Source organism: Mesoplodon mirus (genome assembly GCF_964341445.2).
Source record: "Mesoplodon mirus genome assembly, chromosome: X".
In the NCBI taxonomy this organism is placed as follows: Eukaryota; Metazoa; Chordata; class Mammalia; order Artiodactyla; family Ziphiidae; genus Mesoplodon; species Mesoplodon mirus.
The window spans coordinates 149,754-164,738 of NC_138981.1; the positions used below are offsets into that span (position 1 = coordinate 149,754).

General features: G+C 65.6%; 1 protein-coding gene across 4 annotated transcripts in view; it reads right to left on the bottom strand.

The window, feature by feature from the left end:
- Positions 1–2,316: 2,316 nt before the first annotated feature.
- The window catches only part of PPP2R3B (protein phosphatase 2 regulatory subunit B''beta), a 53,811-nt gene continuing 41,142 nt past the window's right edge, over positions 2,317–14,985 (bottom strand). For all 4 annotated transcript variants that reach the window (XM_082608989.1, XM_082608990.1, XM_082608987.1 and 1 more), the window contains 8 exons: positions 13,627–13,713; positions 12,396–12,552; positions 8,568–8,616; positions 7,935–8,024; positions 7,426–7,601; positions 6,658–6,776; positions 6,358–6,464; positions 2,317–3,098 (listed from right to left, as the gene is read on the bottom strand). In XM_082608989.1, coding sequence (XP_082465115.1) covers positions 2,948–3,098; positions 6,358–6,464; positions 6,658–6,776; positions 7,426–7,601; positions 7,935–8,024; positions 8,568–8,616; positions 12,396–12,552; positions 13,627–13,713 — 936 coding nt within the window. In that variant the 3' untranslated portion in view covers positions 2,317–2,947. The remainder of the gene's footprint in view (positions 3,099–6,357; positions 6,465–6,657; positions 6,777–7,425; positions 7,602–7,934; positions 8,025–8,567; positions 8,617–12,395; positions 12,553–13,626; positions 13,714–14,985) is intronic.

Here is a 14,985-nt window from a genome sequence, read left to right on the forward strand (position 1 = left end):
CCGCCCACACCTGGCCCCACCCACACTGGCCGCGCCCCTCCTCTGGGCCCATCCCTGTATAAGCCCTGCCCTCTCCCTGAGCCCCGCCCCCAGGGATGGGCAGGCCTTTGCCTTCCTGGAGGCCCGAGGCCCCGGAGCCCCAGGGGAAGGACAGAGGAGGACCACAGCCGCCAGCACGTCCCCAACCTCGGCGTCCTGCTCCTGCTCGGCCAGTTCTGCAGAATCCTGGCAGAGCGTGAGTGCCCAGGCAGCGCCGTAGTGAGGAGGGCCGGGGGGATTCCCAGGGGGCAGGGCGCTCCCCCGCCCCCGAGCCTCCATGTCCCCACACGGCGTTCTCGCCGTGAGCGTGGAGAGGGGGCACAGGTGGGCTCCTGGAGGGTCCCCTCCCCTCCCCTGTCCCCATCCAGGTACCCTGTTACTGCAGGCTCGCCCACCTGTGGGACTCCATCCCCGAGGGTGTGCAGGCCTTGGGGGAGGGGGACGCGGAGCCTGTCGACAACACGTTGCCGCCCCCAAGGGGTCTGTGGGGAGGCGCGGGGTGAGAGGCCAGCGTCCTCAGAACAGGGAGCGGCCTCGGGAGGGAGCAGCGGCCCTGCCGGGCCACCGCGGCTGACCACTCCTGCCACTGCAGAGCTGCCCGCGGGGTCGAGCTCCACCTGGACCCCCTGGCCGACACCTCCGTGGTCGGCAGGGAACCCAGAACCGTCTGCAGGGTCCCCAGTCCAGCAGGTGAGGCGTCCCCTGCGTTGTGGGAACTTGGGGGGCAGCGAGGGAGCAGGTGGGACTCTGCAGCCACCGGGGTCTCCCAGCTGAGACCTGAGCCCAGCGTGGGGATGGGAGGGGCCGCTGTGCAGTCAGCACCAGGGATACAGGCCCTGGTCCCAGTGACCCAGGGCCACTGTGTACACCATCACCAGCGGCTGGCTGGTTGTCAGGTGGCCCAGGCCCCGCTGAGCTACCCCAGGTGCTCTGATACCCCAGGTGTGGACTGGGGCTTGCTTGGGAGCCTCAGGCGTGTGCCCAGGCCCACGTGGCTCAGACCACTGGGTTGGGGGCACCCTGGGGTTCTGACGTCCCTCCTGACTCCGGGCTGGGGCAGTGCTGCCAGGGCCCTGGGACGGCCCTTTAGGAGCAAAGGTGCCCCCCTCCGGGGCACCCTGTGCAGACCCCGCGTGGTCAGTGCACCAGCCCGGGGAGCGGGGGCTCCAGGCGGGAGTGCGGCTGGCCTTGCCCCCAGCCATCTTCATGGCCCCCAGCCATCTTCATGGCCCCAACAGCCATGGCAGGTGAGGGTCCCCCGTCTGCCTTCTGGGGACTTGCCAAACTGTCCCTGAACTGAATGGGAACCACCCTGTGGGCGGCCAGGCCGACCTCTGGCCCCGTATTTGTTGGTCCCGGGCTCTAACGTTTGTGCATCTGTCCATGTGTCCTGAGCACCTGTCCTGTCTGTCAGCAGGGCGGGTCTGACTGAAAGCAAGCCACACTGCCGGAGCTCACATTGGCAGTTCCTCCTCCATCGCCAGGGGCCCAGGGGCCAGCGTGTGCCAATGACCCAGGCCTCGGGGCCCCCAGGCTGCGGGGCGGGTGACGGCAGCCCTTGCCCAGGACAGGGCTGTGTGACCATCAGCTGGGGACCCACCTGCCCCCAGCCCACTCAGTGGCCAGTCGCCGTGCCCGGCTTGGAAGGCAGGTGCCAGAGCTGGCCCTGCTCCCATCCGTGGGGCTCGGCACATGGTGCCTGCGGCCCTGTGTGGCCCCACGTGGTCTGGCTCCTCCTCTCGCTGCCGGCCCTGCCATGGGCGCGTCTTCTGTCCAGCGCCGCGGGCCCAGCTGCAGGGTGGACAGACTCATTCCCTGAGGTCTGCTTAGCACCCAGACCTTAGACGACCTGTCCCCGGCCTGGGCAGGGGGCTCGTCGGCCACCTCCCCTTCGACACGCGGGCTGTGCCCTCCCCGTAAGTCTCAGGTTGGTGCCGACTCAGCTGGGCAGACCCGGGAGTGGCCCGAGCGGCGTGGAGGGTAGGCGTCAGGGCCTCCCCGTGGTGTCTGCACGGAAGGCTCGCACCCCGTCACGCGCAGGTCAGAAGTGACCACAGGTGAGAGTGGCCATCCAGATGGCGTCAGCCCCCGCACCGCGCCCAGAGGGTCAGGCTGCGAAAGCCCGGGGACCTGCGCCCCTGGCTCCCTGCCCTGAGGGCCGCCACACCCTGTGGTCTCCCCGCAGTGACACCACTGTCTGTCCCCACGTCCCTCTGTGACCTGAGTTCGGAATCCCTGGCCGCTGTGTCCGTTTTTGTCCCAAGGTGAGCCTGGGGCTCAAAATCTTTAACTTCTTTATTTGAAAATACAAACGTGATCTCATAAAACGTTTTTAAACTGCTCTGCACGGCAAATAAAACTCAACTTTACATATGCTGTACATTTACACAAAAACAGTTAAAGATATGCTGACGTGGGCACTCCCTCTGGGGGAGAAGCTGCGGCCGGGACAGTGGCCCCTGCGGGGGCGCCCACGGGATGGAGGCGCCGGGGCTCTGGAATGTTCCTGACGACCACACCCCGCCCCGAAGTCAGCGCACATCCACGACCGCGGGCAGATCTTCTGGGGCGGCGCCTGGTTGCCGCTCAGCCAGACAACGCGAGCCTGGAAACACCTACACTTGGAAGCTGGACAGCGGGGCCGAGGTCACCCTGCCCGCCGGGGACACTGGGGCGTGTGCGTCCTCACCGCCAGGCCGGGCCTGGGGCCCTCGCACGCGCATCAGCTCCTCCGGGGCGGGTGGGGACCCACCTCAGTGACCATGACCGTCTCTGAGCAGCTTCTGTGCTGAATAAATAAGAATGTCTCTCCATACAAACGCACTTCACTTCCTGTAAAAGGGCTCAACAAGCACACAGTTCTGTTCCTGAGGCAGAGGCTGCGCTCACGCCCCATGGAGGCCACAGGTCACGAGGGCGGCAGGTCGTCACCCCCGCGCTCGTACTCATATAGCTCGACGGCGCCCAGGCCGGTTGGCACCTCGAAGAAGGGCCTCTGGGCCAGCGGAGACCGCAGCGCACTCAGCTTCTGGTCCACGGGGCTGAGCTCCGCCTCGTACCTGTAGGGAGGGGCTTGGTGAGGACGCGGGCAGGCGCGCACCCCACCTGTGCTCCCCTACGGCCACAGGTGCTGCTGGCAGCCCCCTGACGCGTGAGCGCAGGGCCGCCATACCGACGGCCTCCTTGTTGAGTCCTGCCCGTGGGGAAAACAGGCACGTCTTCCACCCAAACTCCTTCAGAGGGTGGGCGGAGGCCCCCTCACTGTTGCAGGAGGCTGTGACCCCGATTCCAGGGTGGCTGCCAGGAGGCCAGCGTGAGCCCGGTGCCAAAGCAGGGCACAGTGTCACAAGGAAGTGCAAGTCATCTCTGCAGCACAGTCCAAGGACAAACGAGAAGGCCCACGTACCGTGACCAGGTTTGTCACGGGAAGGCAAGCCCGGTTCAAGCACGAGAACCTCGCCGTGTCTGTATCGGCAGACGACAGGCGAGCAGCCATCTGGCCAAAAAGGCACCTGACAAAGTGCAGGACTCAGAGCCTCTGCGGACGGCAGTGAAGCGCGGTGTCCGCAGGCTGGGGAAGCACGTGGGCTGAAACATCCCACAGCAGCGTCACGCTTTCCGGGCAGCGGGGGACTCCACACCTGACGTGGGATCAAGGCCACGCCGTCCCCCATCACCACTTTCATTCAGCATCGTGCCGGGTGGCGGAGGAACCACAACACGATGAATAAACCACATTTCTCTATGTCACCAGTGAACTGCCGGGATGGAAACTTTAGCAGGACCTTTTCAACACTAAAAATGACGACGTACTCAAGTACAAATCTCACAAAATACGTGTAAGATCCACACACTGGAAACTACAAGACACTGGCAGGAGAAGTCAGAGACCTAAATAACCGGAAAGGTGCTTTGTGGATCAGGAAACTCGATGTCACTAAGGTGTCACTGTCCCCAGAGCACGCGTTCCTTCCTCAGAGTCTCAGCTTAATATTGTGTAGAGACAAGCTTGTTTGTAAACATCCACGTCCAAACAAAGGAACCAGGACAGCCAACACCGCGCTGGAGGATGCAGGGTCTCACCACGCAGAGGCCGGGCTTCCTCGGAGCTGCAGGAAGCACAGCTGGTGGGGGGGGGGGGTGCGGCAAGAGGCCAGCCACACCGGTCACGGGACAGACGGTCCCGAGACCAACTCACAGGTGGTCACCTGGTCACGGTGCCAAGTCTCACCATGTAGAGACCAGGCTCAGCCCAGTAAATGTCCCCCAGGCTCTTCCTGGACAGTCAGGCCGACTCTATATGATTCACACAGAAGCCAGAGCAACCGGAGTGACCCAGACGATTCTGAGCGAGACCAGAGTCAGAGGCCTTGCTACGTGAGTCCACTGCCCACACCCCGAGGCCACGGCAGGCGAGACGGCATTGCACTGGTGGCTGGACAGAGATGAGCGTCAACAGAACCGACGGAGCTCACAGACCCCACAGACACGGTCAATTGATTCTCAACAGAGATGCCGATCTGGTGGCCTTGCGTTAAACTGGACATCCACGTGCATAAAAAAGTAACCTGGACCAGACCCCATGCCCCCCAGAGGAGGTCACTCAGAGCAGATCACAGACCCAGCGTAAAATGAAAAACGCTGAAACTTCCAGAAGGGTCTCTGTGGCTTTGGATTAGGCAATCCTTTCTTACACATGACACCAAAGCCCAGTCCACGAAGACAAAGTGACAAATGGCAGTTCATCAAAGTTCAGAGCGTCTCCTCCGTGATACACAAGGTTAGGAGAAGGAAAAGATACACCACAAACCGCTAGGAAATACAAGTCCCCTCCCTCCTGAAGGACTTGTATCCAGAAGACGTAAAGAACCCCTGAGACTCCATCAGAAGGAAACAAGTAACCCACGATGGGGAACAGAAGACACAGCCCTTCACCAGAAAAGAGCAACAAGGACACGAACAGCTAAAGCCGGGATGCAATCCTGCTGCACACGTACGAGTGGCTACAATTTAAAAAACAAACCAACCGTAACCACGGCAGAGCCGGCGAGGATGTGGAGCCGCGGGAACTCACGCCCGACGCTTGCGGGGACGCAAAGTGGCGCAGCCACGTGGGAAGATGGGTGGGCGGCTTGTGGAGGTAAAGGTGCATCTGTCTACCAGGTGACCCGGAACCCCCCGCCCAGGTTCTGAGCCAGGAGATGAGCGCTTACAGCCCCACAAATCCAGCTCGCGCAGCTCGACAGCGGCACTGGCCACGCGTTCCCAGGCCCGAAGCAACGGACACCAGCAAGCCAACGTCCATTGCTGGTGAGGACGCAGCCAGGTGTGAAGGGGCCCCACCTCCTGACGCGCCCAGGGACCCGCGGGGCTCTCGGAGGCCTCGTGCTGAGAGCAAAGGCGGGCCTGAAGGGGCTCCACCTCCATGACCTTCTGGAGAAGGCCAAACCCCTGGACCAAAGACAGGGCCTGAGGGTGGGCGGGACCTGGGGTGACGGGCGTGCTTACCCTCCTGCCCACTCTGAGCCCCCTCGGGGTGGGAGTCTGACGACCCCTGGGCAGGCAGCACTGCTGGCAGCCCCTCAGAGGCGGAGGGTGACCCTCAGGCCCCGGGCTCCACTGCCACCCCGAGCACCACACGAGCAGCTGTGCCAACCCCGGCCCTGGTGCCGAGCAGCCACGCCAGGGGAAGAGGCAGGTCGGGAGGCTCTGGGCGGGACGGGCGGGGGTCCGAGCCCGCCAGGGACCCAGGCATGAACACTGGACCCCAACCCTCCTCTACCGCAAGGCTGCTTTTAAACCTGAGGACCAAGGTCCTGGGGGAGACGCCCAGTCCCCGGCCCCGCCCCCCTCACCTGTCCACACCCGTCAGCCACGGAGGAGGAGCATCGTCAGCAGACGTGCCCACTGAGCTACAGCCACGCTCCCCGACGGGAGACTCCACGAGGGGCCGCCCCTCCGTAGGGGTGGGGTCTGCGCCCCTCCAGCCGTCTGCCGGTCCCAGCCCCAGAGGGCGGAGGGAGCTCGGGAGACGGGGCCCTGGAGGAGCCCATGGGAGCCGGGGAAGGGACTGCCTCAGCAGGAAGCCCTCCCGGGCTCAGGGCGGCGTGAGGCCGGGCGGTGGGGCGGGGGACGGGGGGCGGGGGGCTGAGGGCCCGGCCTCCGTGGGTGCCTGCCCTCGGGGCGGGGAGGCGGCAGGTGGAGCGGAGCAGGCGTCTCTTGCCTGCAGCCTCAGGCCCTGGGCCGGCGGGCTCCTGGGGCTGTGACACGGGGCGAGCGTCCCCGCGTCCCGGGCCCCCGTCCCCGCCGCACCCTTACCCGTCCTCCCAGGGCTCCCCCACGGCCTCCTCAGCCACCAGGATGTCGTACTCCTCAGCGGCGTACCTCTCCCAGTCGGACAGCTCGGGGCCCTCGCTCTCGCTGTCCTGCGGGAAGCATGCGCGTCGTGTCACACGGTGGGGGGGACCCCGAGGTGCCCCCATGAGCCCCCCCGCCCCGCCGCGCCCCCCTGCCCCCACGCCCCCACCATGCGCCCCGCGCCCCTCCACGCCCCACGCCCCCACCACGCCCCTCCACGCCCCACGCCCCCACCATGCGCCCCCCCGCGCCCCCCCTCACCCTGAACAGCGAGATCTGCTCCCTCTGCTCGTGGTCCAGGTACTTCTCGATGTTGAAGAAGGTGTCGAAGAAGACGCTGGCTAGCTTGCACCTCTTCAGGTCGTGAAGCGTGATCCTCCCTGCGGGCAAGGGCGGCACGTGAGCACACGCAGCTCCCACGCACGCCCAGGAACCACGTCCCCTCCGTGCGTGCGTGCGTAATGACACGCCTTAGGACACGGCACCCCCTGCCGCGACGGGCCACGGGTGTGGGCAGAGCCCGGGGGGTGGGAGGGGTCGGGAGGCAGGGCCCAACGCAGTGAGGGCCGCCCGCGAGTCACCTGAGGGCGGGACCCAAGCTGCCCTGGACCCGCGGACACGGGGCAGGAAGGCCCAGGCCACCATGGCCCCCGGTGACGACACCTGAGACCAGGGTCCAGGACATGGACGCACGACACCGACTGAGGCGGGTGGCTTCGGGCAGACCCTCCCTTTGACGCTGGAAGGTGTCCTGGGCGCCCCTGGACGGACGCACCTGGTGGGCTCCCGGCTCCCACACCCACGACACACACCCCGGGGGCCCCAGCACAGGGCCGGACGAGGGGGAGCCGAGGGCGGGGGGCCTCTGCAGTGCCCACACTGGGGTTCCCGGCTTGGCCTCCCCACGTGGGCCCTGAAGGAGCACAGGCACAGGGCCATGGAGTCGGGGGACCACCTTCCCAACCCCCAAGGACCCACTCCCCCTGGGGTGCCCCTGTCTCACTGGGGGACCCCGCCCCCAGGCACCACCTTCGCTCTGGGGCTTCACCAGGTCCAGCATCTGGCACAGGCAGTCCTCAAAGGGCAGGGCCTCGATGGCCATGCTGTCCAGCCGGCGGCACTGCTCCTCATAGAAGTATTCCAGCTCGAACATGGACAGCACCCCGTCCCCATCCAGGTCCATGCAGCGGAACCAGTACTCAATGCTGTGACACCGGGCCACGGTCAGCATGGACGCCCAGGACGGACCCCACCACCTGGGGACGCCTCCCCCAGTGCGAGCCCCGCGTGGGACAGACGCCACCACCCGGGGACGCCTCCCCCAGTGGGACCCCGCCTGGGACAGGCGCCACCACCCGGGGACCCTCCCCCCCAGTGCGAGCCCCTCCTGGGACAGGAGCCACCAGCTGGGGACCCCCCCCCCCAGCGCGAGCCCAGGTGGATCATGGGGCGGGGGCGCCCTGGCTCAGGGGTGAGCTCTAGCCCCTGCTTCTAAGGGTTCCAGCAAGTGGAGCGGAGGGCAGCTGCCAGACACTCACCTGGTCGGTGTTTTCTTGTCTTCCTCAGAGATCAGGAACCAGACAAAGTCAGCGTAGCTTATTTTTCCTTCTTTCTGCACTTTTTTCCCTCTGGATTCAGGGCCGGAATCGAGAGACAAAGACTGCGTCAGGGAGAAGCAGCCTGAGGCGGGGACCCGCCCACCTTCCCCGGGGCGCAGGGAACCCTGCGTCTGGCCCAGGCCTGTACCCTTGGCTCCTACTCGGGACAAGGCCGGAGAGAGACCACGTGACCCGGAGGAGGGTCCCTGGGGCCCAGCTCGGGCAGGAGCAGCCGCCACGGTCACAGCCGCCTCACAGCCTCTGGTGCAGGGGCCTGTGTCCCTGGACTCACGACCTCGTGGCAGAGGCGTGTATGCGTCCCAAGTTACGACCCCGTGTGACGATGGCGTGCCCCTTACATGTGACCTCATGTGGCTGGCATGTGTCCCCCGACTCGTGACCTCGTGTGACAAAGGTGTGTACGCGTGTCCCTAACTCATGACCTCCTGTGACGATGGCACGCGCTCCCAGAGCACGGCCACCTCACATCAGGAGCGAATGAGCCAGAGCCGGATGTGCGTGTGCAACGTCAGCCCAAACCCTGACGAGCCCCGCTGGGCGGCTGGGACGCACCGCGTCACGGCTCCGGAGAAGATCCTGTCGATCATCTTGGTGGATATGGCTGCAAAAGAGGACGCAGGCCGTGAGCCCCGCACGCTGCTCCTGGCCCAACGTCGCGGCCCTGCAGATGGCTGGGCGGGGCCCAAGCCCAGTCAGGGGAACCCTCGGGACCAAATCTCCTGCTCCAGGCCTCCCTCGGGCGCTGCCCGGCGCGTTCCAGTCCAGGACCTGAGCCCAGAGCAAAGCCGGAGTGAAGAGCTGGCCCAGGGGCCCCAAGACAGAGCGGCCGGTAAAGGCAGGACGCGCACGTCCACCCTCTCAGAGGCTCTGCTTCCAAACACTGTTTGTTGTGATCAGCACACAAGTGCGTCCAACCCCCAGGCAACTAAGAGGATGAAAGAGTGAAAGACATCAAATTAGTCGGCTGGGGCTGCCATAACGAAGCACCGCAGACGGGGCGGCTTAAACAGCACACGTTATGTCTCCCCCATCCCGGAGGCTGGAGTCTGAGATCCCGGTGTGGGCAGGGCTGGTCCCTCCCGAGGCCTCTCTCCTGGGCGTGTAGACGGCCGTCTCCGCCCTGTGTCCTCACGTGGTCGTCCCTCTGTGTCTGTGTCCTGATCTCCTCTTCTTATAAGGACACCAGTCCTCTGGGATCAGGACCCACCCTAGTGACCTCACTGTACCTTCGTCCCCTCTTTAAAGGCCCCATCTCCAAATACAGTCACATCCTGAGGTCCCGGGGGTCAGGGCTTCATCGTGTAAATTTTGGGGACACTTTGCAGCCCATATCCAAGATCTATAACCACGAAAATGGAGAAATAAAGACAAAGTGTCTTTTCCCCCAAGTCATCCTGCCTCAATGAAAGTCACCTCTAATGGGAAATGACTGGATGGTGTCAGAGGCTGAACAGTGTTTCTCAGAAAGAGATGTCCACGTCCTCACTCCTGGGCTGTGAACGGGACCTTATATGGAAACAGGGTCTCTGCAGATGTGATGCAGTGAAGGGTCTGAGATGAGGTCCTCCTGGAGGAGGGTGGCCCTACATCCAATGACAGGGTCCTTCTAAGACACGGAAGAGGAGAGACCCAGACACAGAGGAGAAGCCCCATGAAGACAAGAGGCAGAGATGGGAGGGAGGCGGCCCCAAGCCCAGGGACGCCTGGAGCCCCCAGAAGCTGGAAGAGGCGGGAAGGACCCTGCCCTGGAGCCTCTGGAGGGACCACAGCCCTGGGACACCCTGACCTCAGACGTCTGGTCCCCAGGCTGGGGGAGGATGGATTTTAAGCCCCTGATTTGCGCTCATCCGATACAGCCGCCTCAGGAAGCCCCTCCTGGAAGACAGTCCTTCATAAATGCGTTGATTTTGGAACTCTGGCCTCAGAACTGGGAGGATGATTTCCTGTTCTTTGAGGGTCCGCCCCCCCCGCCCGCCATGACGACAGCCCCAGGGACCTGCACAGCTGACTCACTCACCGCCACGACCGGCAATCTGGGAGCAGAGCCCGCTCGTCCGTGGGACCCGCGACAGGTCAGCCCTGCCTCTCCGCCCACCCCTCCCCATGACGTAAGGGGGAGCCCCGCCGCCTCTCACGCAGGACCTGGCAGGCCAGGAACCGGCAGGTGGAAGGGGGGGTACGCGTCACGGCGCTCACGTCCACAGCTGGGGGGCTGTGCCCGAAGCCACCCAGTGTCCTGTGCTGGCCGCAAGACCACGGTCCCCACAGTCGGTCGTGTCTCGAGGCCACAACGCCACCAGCCCTGCCTGGTGACAAAGCCCCGACACCGGCCCCACGAGATGCCCTGACGTGAGACCTCGACGGGGTGGACACAGGGACACGGGGATGTGGGCCCCAGGAGAGGGTCGTGGGGACGGGCGGGGACAGGTGACCCCCGATCTGGGGAACCACGTGCCGGCCACCACGGGTCTGTGCCTGGAGCTATTCCCGAGATCACAGAGGGAGTTGGAGTTGAGACCAGGCGTCGAATTTAGGGACGGAGTTGAGAGAGACCCACGTCCGCTCAGGCGTCCACAAGCCAGCGTTCACGGCACCCTCGCGAGGCCAGTCTGAGAGATACAGCAAGCAGACGGTGCCCTGGGGAGCTCACATCAGGGGACCATCCGGGCCCCACCGACCACAGATGAAACACACGCCCGGAGAATCAGAAATACGGGCGTGTGTGTGGGTACGTGAAAAATCCGTTACATGAAAACGTGCAGTCTTAAGAAAACTGTTTCTAAAACTAAGAACCCACGGCGCACTTAAATTCTGGCCCACTCTGTGCACCCTGAGCATGTGACTTCTTGTCACAGGAGGTGGGAGGTGATCATTTTCTCTTATCACAGAAGCGTTTACACTGGATCCCCCCACTGCTCCTGAGCTGTGCGCAGGCCACAGTTGACCTTCTCAAGCCTCTGTGACGAGAACGCATGGAAGCTCAGCCAAACCCAGAAGCCAGAAGTGAAACCTCTCAGGGAACCGCGTCTCTGCTCCGCCGTTCCGGGCCCTCAGAACGGCTCCTGGAGGCCGCCGCCGCCGTCCCACCCGCTGCAGCCCAAGTGGCCCCGAGCTGGAATTTGGCCTCGGGACGGTGCCCAGAGCCATCCACGCAGACAGGGCACCATCCACTCCGCGGACAGGCCGCTTGAGGCCCCAACACAGAGCAGGAAGCTGCGGGAGGAGGGAGGGAGGGAGGGGGGAACGCTGCCCCACCTGCAGAACAGGTGTTTGTTCAGCTACAGGAACAGGTGCTGGGAGCTCAGGGCGGCACCCAGACTGGCCCACGCCAGGGCTCATCAGGAGACCTGGCGTGAAATGACGGGTGGGGTGGCCCCCAAATACCTGAGGACAAATGGAGGGGAGGTGGGGCGGGGAGAGCCGGGGGATGGACGGATGCGGCCTGTGTGGGGCAGCCGCTACCTCTGCTCAGGACGGGGGCTCCACGCCCCCCAGAGAGCGCCTCCACCGATGGCAGGACCTGTGCGTCCCAGTCCCCGCAGGTCCTGTGCTGTGTCCCGTGCCCGCCCCGGTCCCCATGTGTCCTGTGCTGCGTCCCGTGTCCGCCCCGGTCCCCATGTGTCCCGTGCTGTGTCCCATGTCTGCCCCATTCCCCATGCATCCTGTGCCGTGTCCGGTGTCCATCCCGGTCCCCGTGGGTCCTCTGCTGTGTCCCGTGTCCGCCCCGGTCCCCGTGGGTCCTGTGCTGTGTACCGTGTCCGCCCCGTTCCCCATGCATCCCGTGCTCTGTCCCGTGTCAGCCCCGTTCCACATGTGTCCTGTGCTGTGTCCGGTGTCCGTACCGGTCCCCATGCGTCCTGTGCCATGTCCCGTGTCTGCCCCATGCCCCACGCGTCCTGTACTGTGTCCCGTGCTGTGTCCCGGTCCCCATGTGTCCCGTGCTGTGTCCCGTGTCTGCCCCATTCCCCATGCATCCTGTGCAGTGTCCAGTGTCCATCCCAGTCCCCGTGGGTCTTCTGCTGTGTCCCGTGTCCGCCCCGGTCCCCACGTGTCCCGTGCTCTGTCCCGTCTCTGCCCCATTCCACGTGTCCTGTGCCGTGTCTGGTGTCCGCCCCGGTCCCCAGGGTCCTGTGCCGTGTCCCATGTCCGCCCCAGTCCCCATGTGTCCTGTGCCATGTCCCATGTCTGCCCCGGCCCCCAGGGTCCTGTGCTGTGTCCCTGTCTCCCGTGTGTCCTGCAGGAGGACACCAGAGGCAGTACAAGGTTCAGGCCTTGAGGGTCAGGGAAGGCAGCCATGCTGGTCTCCCTGGAGATGCAGGAGCCCAAGGGCAGCGCCCGCCCCAATGCTCTGTCCCTGCTGCCCGCAGGCCACGTCCTCACCGTGGTCATTGTGCCGGGCCAGGTCCTGCGCGTCAATGAGCAGGTCGTGGTCCGTGTCCAGCTCCCAGAACTTGCAGTAGATGACATAGAAGTGCTCGTAGGAGAAGAACTCCGTCAGCTGGTTGATGTCCACCTCATCTTCCAGGAGCGCCACGTTCTGCCACGACAAACCCAGAAAACCGCTGCCAGGCACCCCCGGCTGCAGCGTGGGGACGGGTCTCCCGCAGGTGGGAGCCCCCCCAGGACTCTCACGTCATGAGGGCGGAGGGTCAGAGCTGGTGGAGACCTGCTTGAGGGCTGGGAAGCCCAGCACCCAGGTCGGGGTGCACCTGGTCAGGGCCGCGAGACTGCACCACGGAGCAGCCCAAGCACGTTTGCTCCTGTGGCCGGGGGCTCCTGACGCGAGCGGGTCGGCCCCGCCCTTGCTGTCACGCACAGGTCCACAGAACCCGGGTGCACCTGCTCCCCAGAGGGCGGGGCCGTGCCTCCGGGATGGACGAGGGTAAAGGAAGGGCACACGACCAACGGAAGAAGAAAAAGCGTGGGCGGGTGGATAAGTGAGAGGCAGGACAATGAACAGATGACGGACGAGTCGGGGGGTGAGGGGTGGATGACGGTGGAGGGCTGGAAGGTGGGTGGGGTGACGACGACAGGTGGGCAGGTGAACGGGGTGACCGCTGGGAAGCTGGGTGCTGGGTGGGTGGAGGGAGGGGGAGGGAGGCTGGGAGGGCGGACAGACGGATGACTCGGGGTTGGTGTAGCGATGGGTTATGGTGGTGGGGGACGGATGCAGGGACAGGCGATAGGGTCGGGGAGGAGTGGGTAATGGCCGGGCGGGGGGACAAGAAGGAAGGTGGACGACGGGTGGGTGGACTGCGTGGGAGGAACAGGTGATGCGTCAGTCGATGGAGGGACGGGTGACAGGCTGGTGGGTGCAGGGAGACACGACGGGTGGGCGGACCGACGGACGACGTGTATGTGGGTAAAGAATGCGCTGCTGGCGTGTGGGTGGAGAAATGGATGGCGCTGGGGAAGGGAGGGAGGGGGTCCGGGTGGGGTAATGAGGACGGCTGGGTAGACGAGTGGGGTGACTGCTGCCAGGCTGGGGGAGGGATGGGGCATTGATGGGGGGCGGGTGCGGGGGGGTGGATGGGTCGCGGTGGAAACTGGGGAGGATGAGTGGGCGGCGCATGCAGGAGGCCCCGTGTCCCCTCGGCCAGCCGCCACACACCTGCAGGAACGTGCTCCTCCGGAGCTCTGCGCACGTGATCCTTCCGGACCAAGACCTGTTGACCGTGTAGAAGATCCTCTGTATGACCTGTAGGAGGAGGCCCGTCGGCTAAGCACTGGGACGCTGGGGGCTGGGGGCCCCGCACGTGACTGTGCAGCAACCCCACGTGTGGTCCTGCAGGTACCTGGCCTGGGACCTCGCCTACGAGCTCCTGCCTGGCCTCACCAGGAGCTCCGCACCCTGGACCGCAGGGCCCCGTGTCGCCGGCAGAGGGCGACCGCCCCGTACATCATCAGACGGGGGTGGTGGGGGGAGCAGTCCCGCCTCCAGCTGCAGGGAGGACACAGGTGGCAGGAGAAGCGGACCCGCTGCCACGTGCGGGGGGACGTCCGGGTGAGACGGCCGCCCCTGAGCTGGGACGGCGTGGGCACGGAGTTCCTGCGTGGCTGGGAGCCCGTCTTACACTGCGGGTGGTTTGAGAGACTGCCCCCAACGCTTCCACGGACACTCAACTGACCACTGAGTGAAAAACGTTAACTTAAGGCCAGAGAGTGCCCCTGCCCCCTGCACAGTGAGGCCCACCTTGGCCACGGGGCTCAGCTCCGCTCCCAGGTGGGGATGTCCCCACCTGTGATACCCCTCGCCTGTCCCTGTCACGAGCCGTCCCCTCACCTGCCCTCCTCCCGGGGCATCCCCGCCAACCTGTCCTCGTCCGAGACATCCCCTCCCCCCCACCTGCTGGAGGCTGTCCCCTCCCCCCGGACGTGCCCTGCCTTGTCCTGTCTGCACAGGGAGGTCGGGGCATGGGAACGGAGCACCTGGCGCACAGCCCCGTTCCCACGCTGCGCTCCCTGCCGCCGCTGGAATGAGGCACGGCTCCGGGGACCGCTCCTCGGCCACGAGCCCTCAGGGCGACGCGGACCGGTGAGGGGGCGGAGGGAGGCCTGGGGAGCCGCGGGCACGCGGACTGCCACGAGCGTCCGCTCCGCGCCGCACGACAAGCGCGCCCCTGGCCGGCGTGCCACGGGGCCGCCGCGCCGCCCGCGCCCGAGGCAGGTGGAGACCTACAGCCGGAGGGCGTCCTCCCCCCGTGACCTCAGACCGGGGCGGGGGCTGGGCCACGGGGTCCTCGTGTCCCCGAGCCAGGCCGGCACCCCGCCTGCAGCGCTCAGAGCGCCGCGCTCCAACTCGCTGGGAGTGCTTGCCTGGACCCGAGGAGGCAGGGCCCTCAGGAGGAGGGTCCCGGGCGTCCTCTGAGGCCCCTCCTGCCCAGAGAGGGAGACCGCTGGGTCTCTGGACGTCCCCTCGCCTGCCCCGCCCTGTCTGACCCCGGGGCACGCGGCCAGGACCACCCAGGCT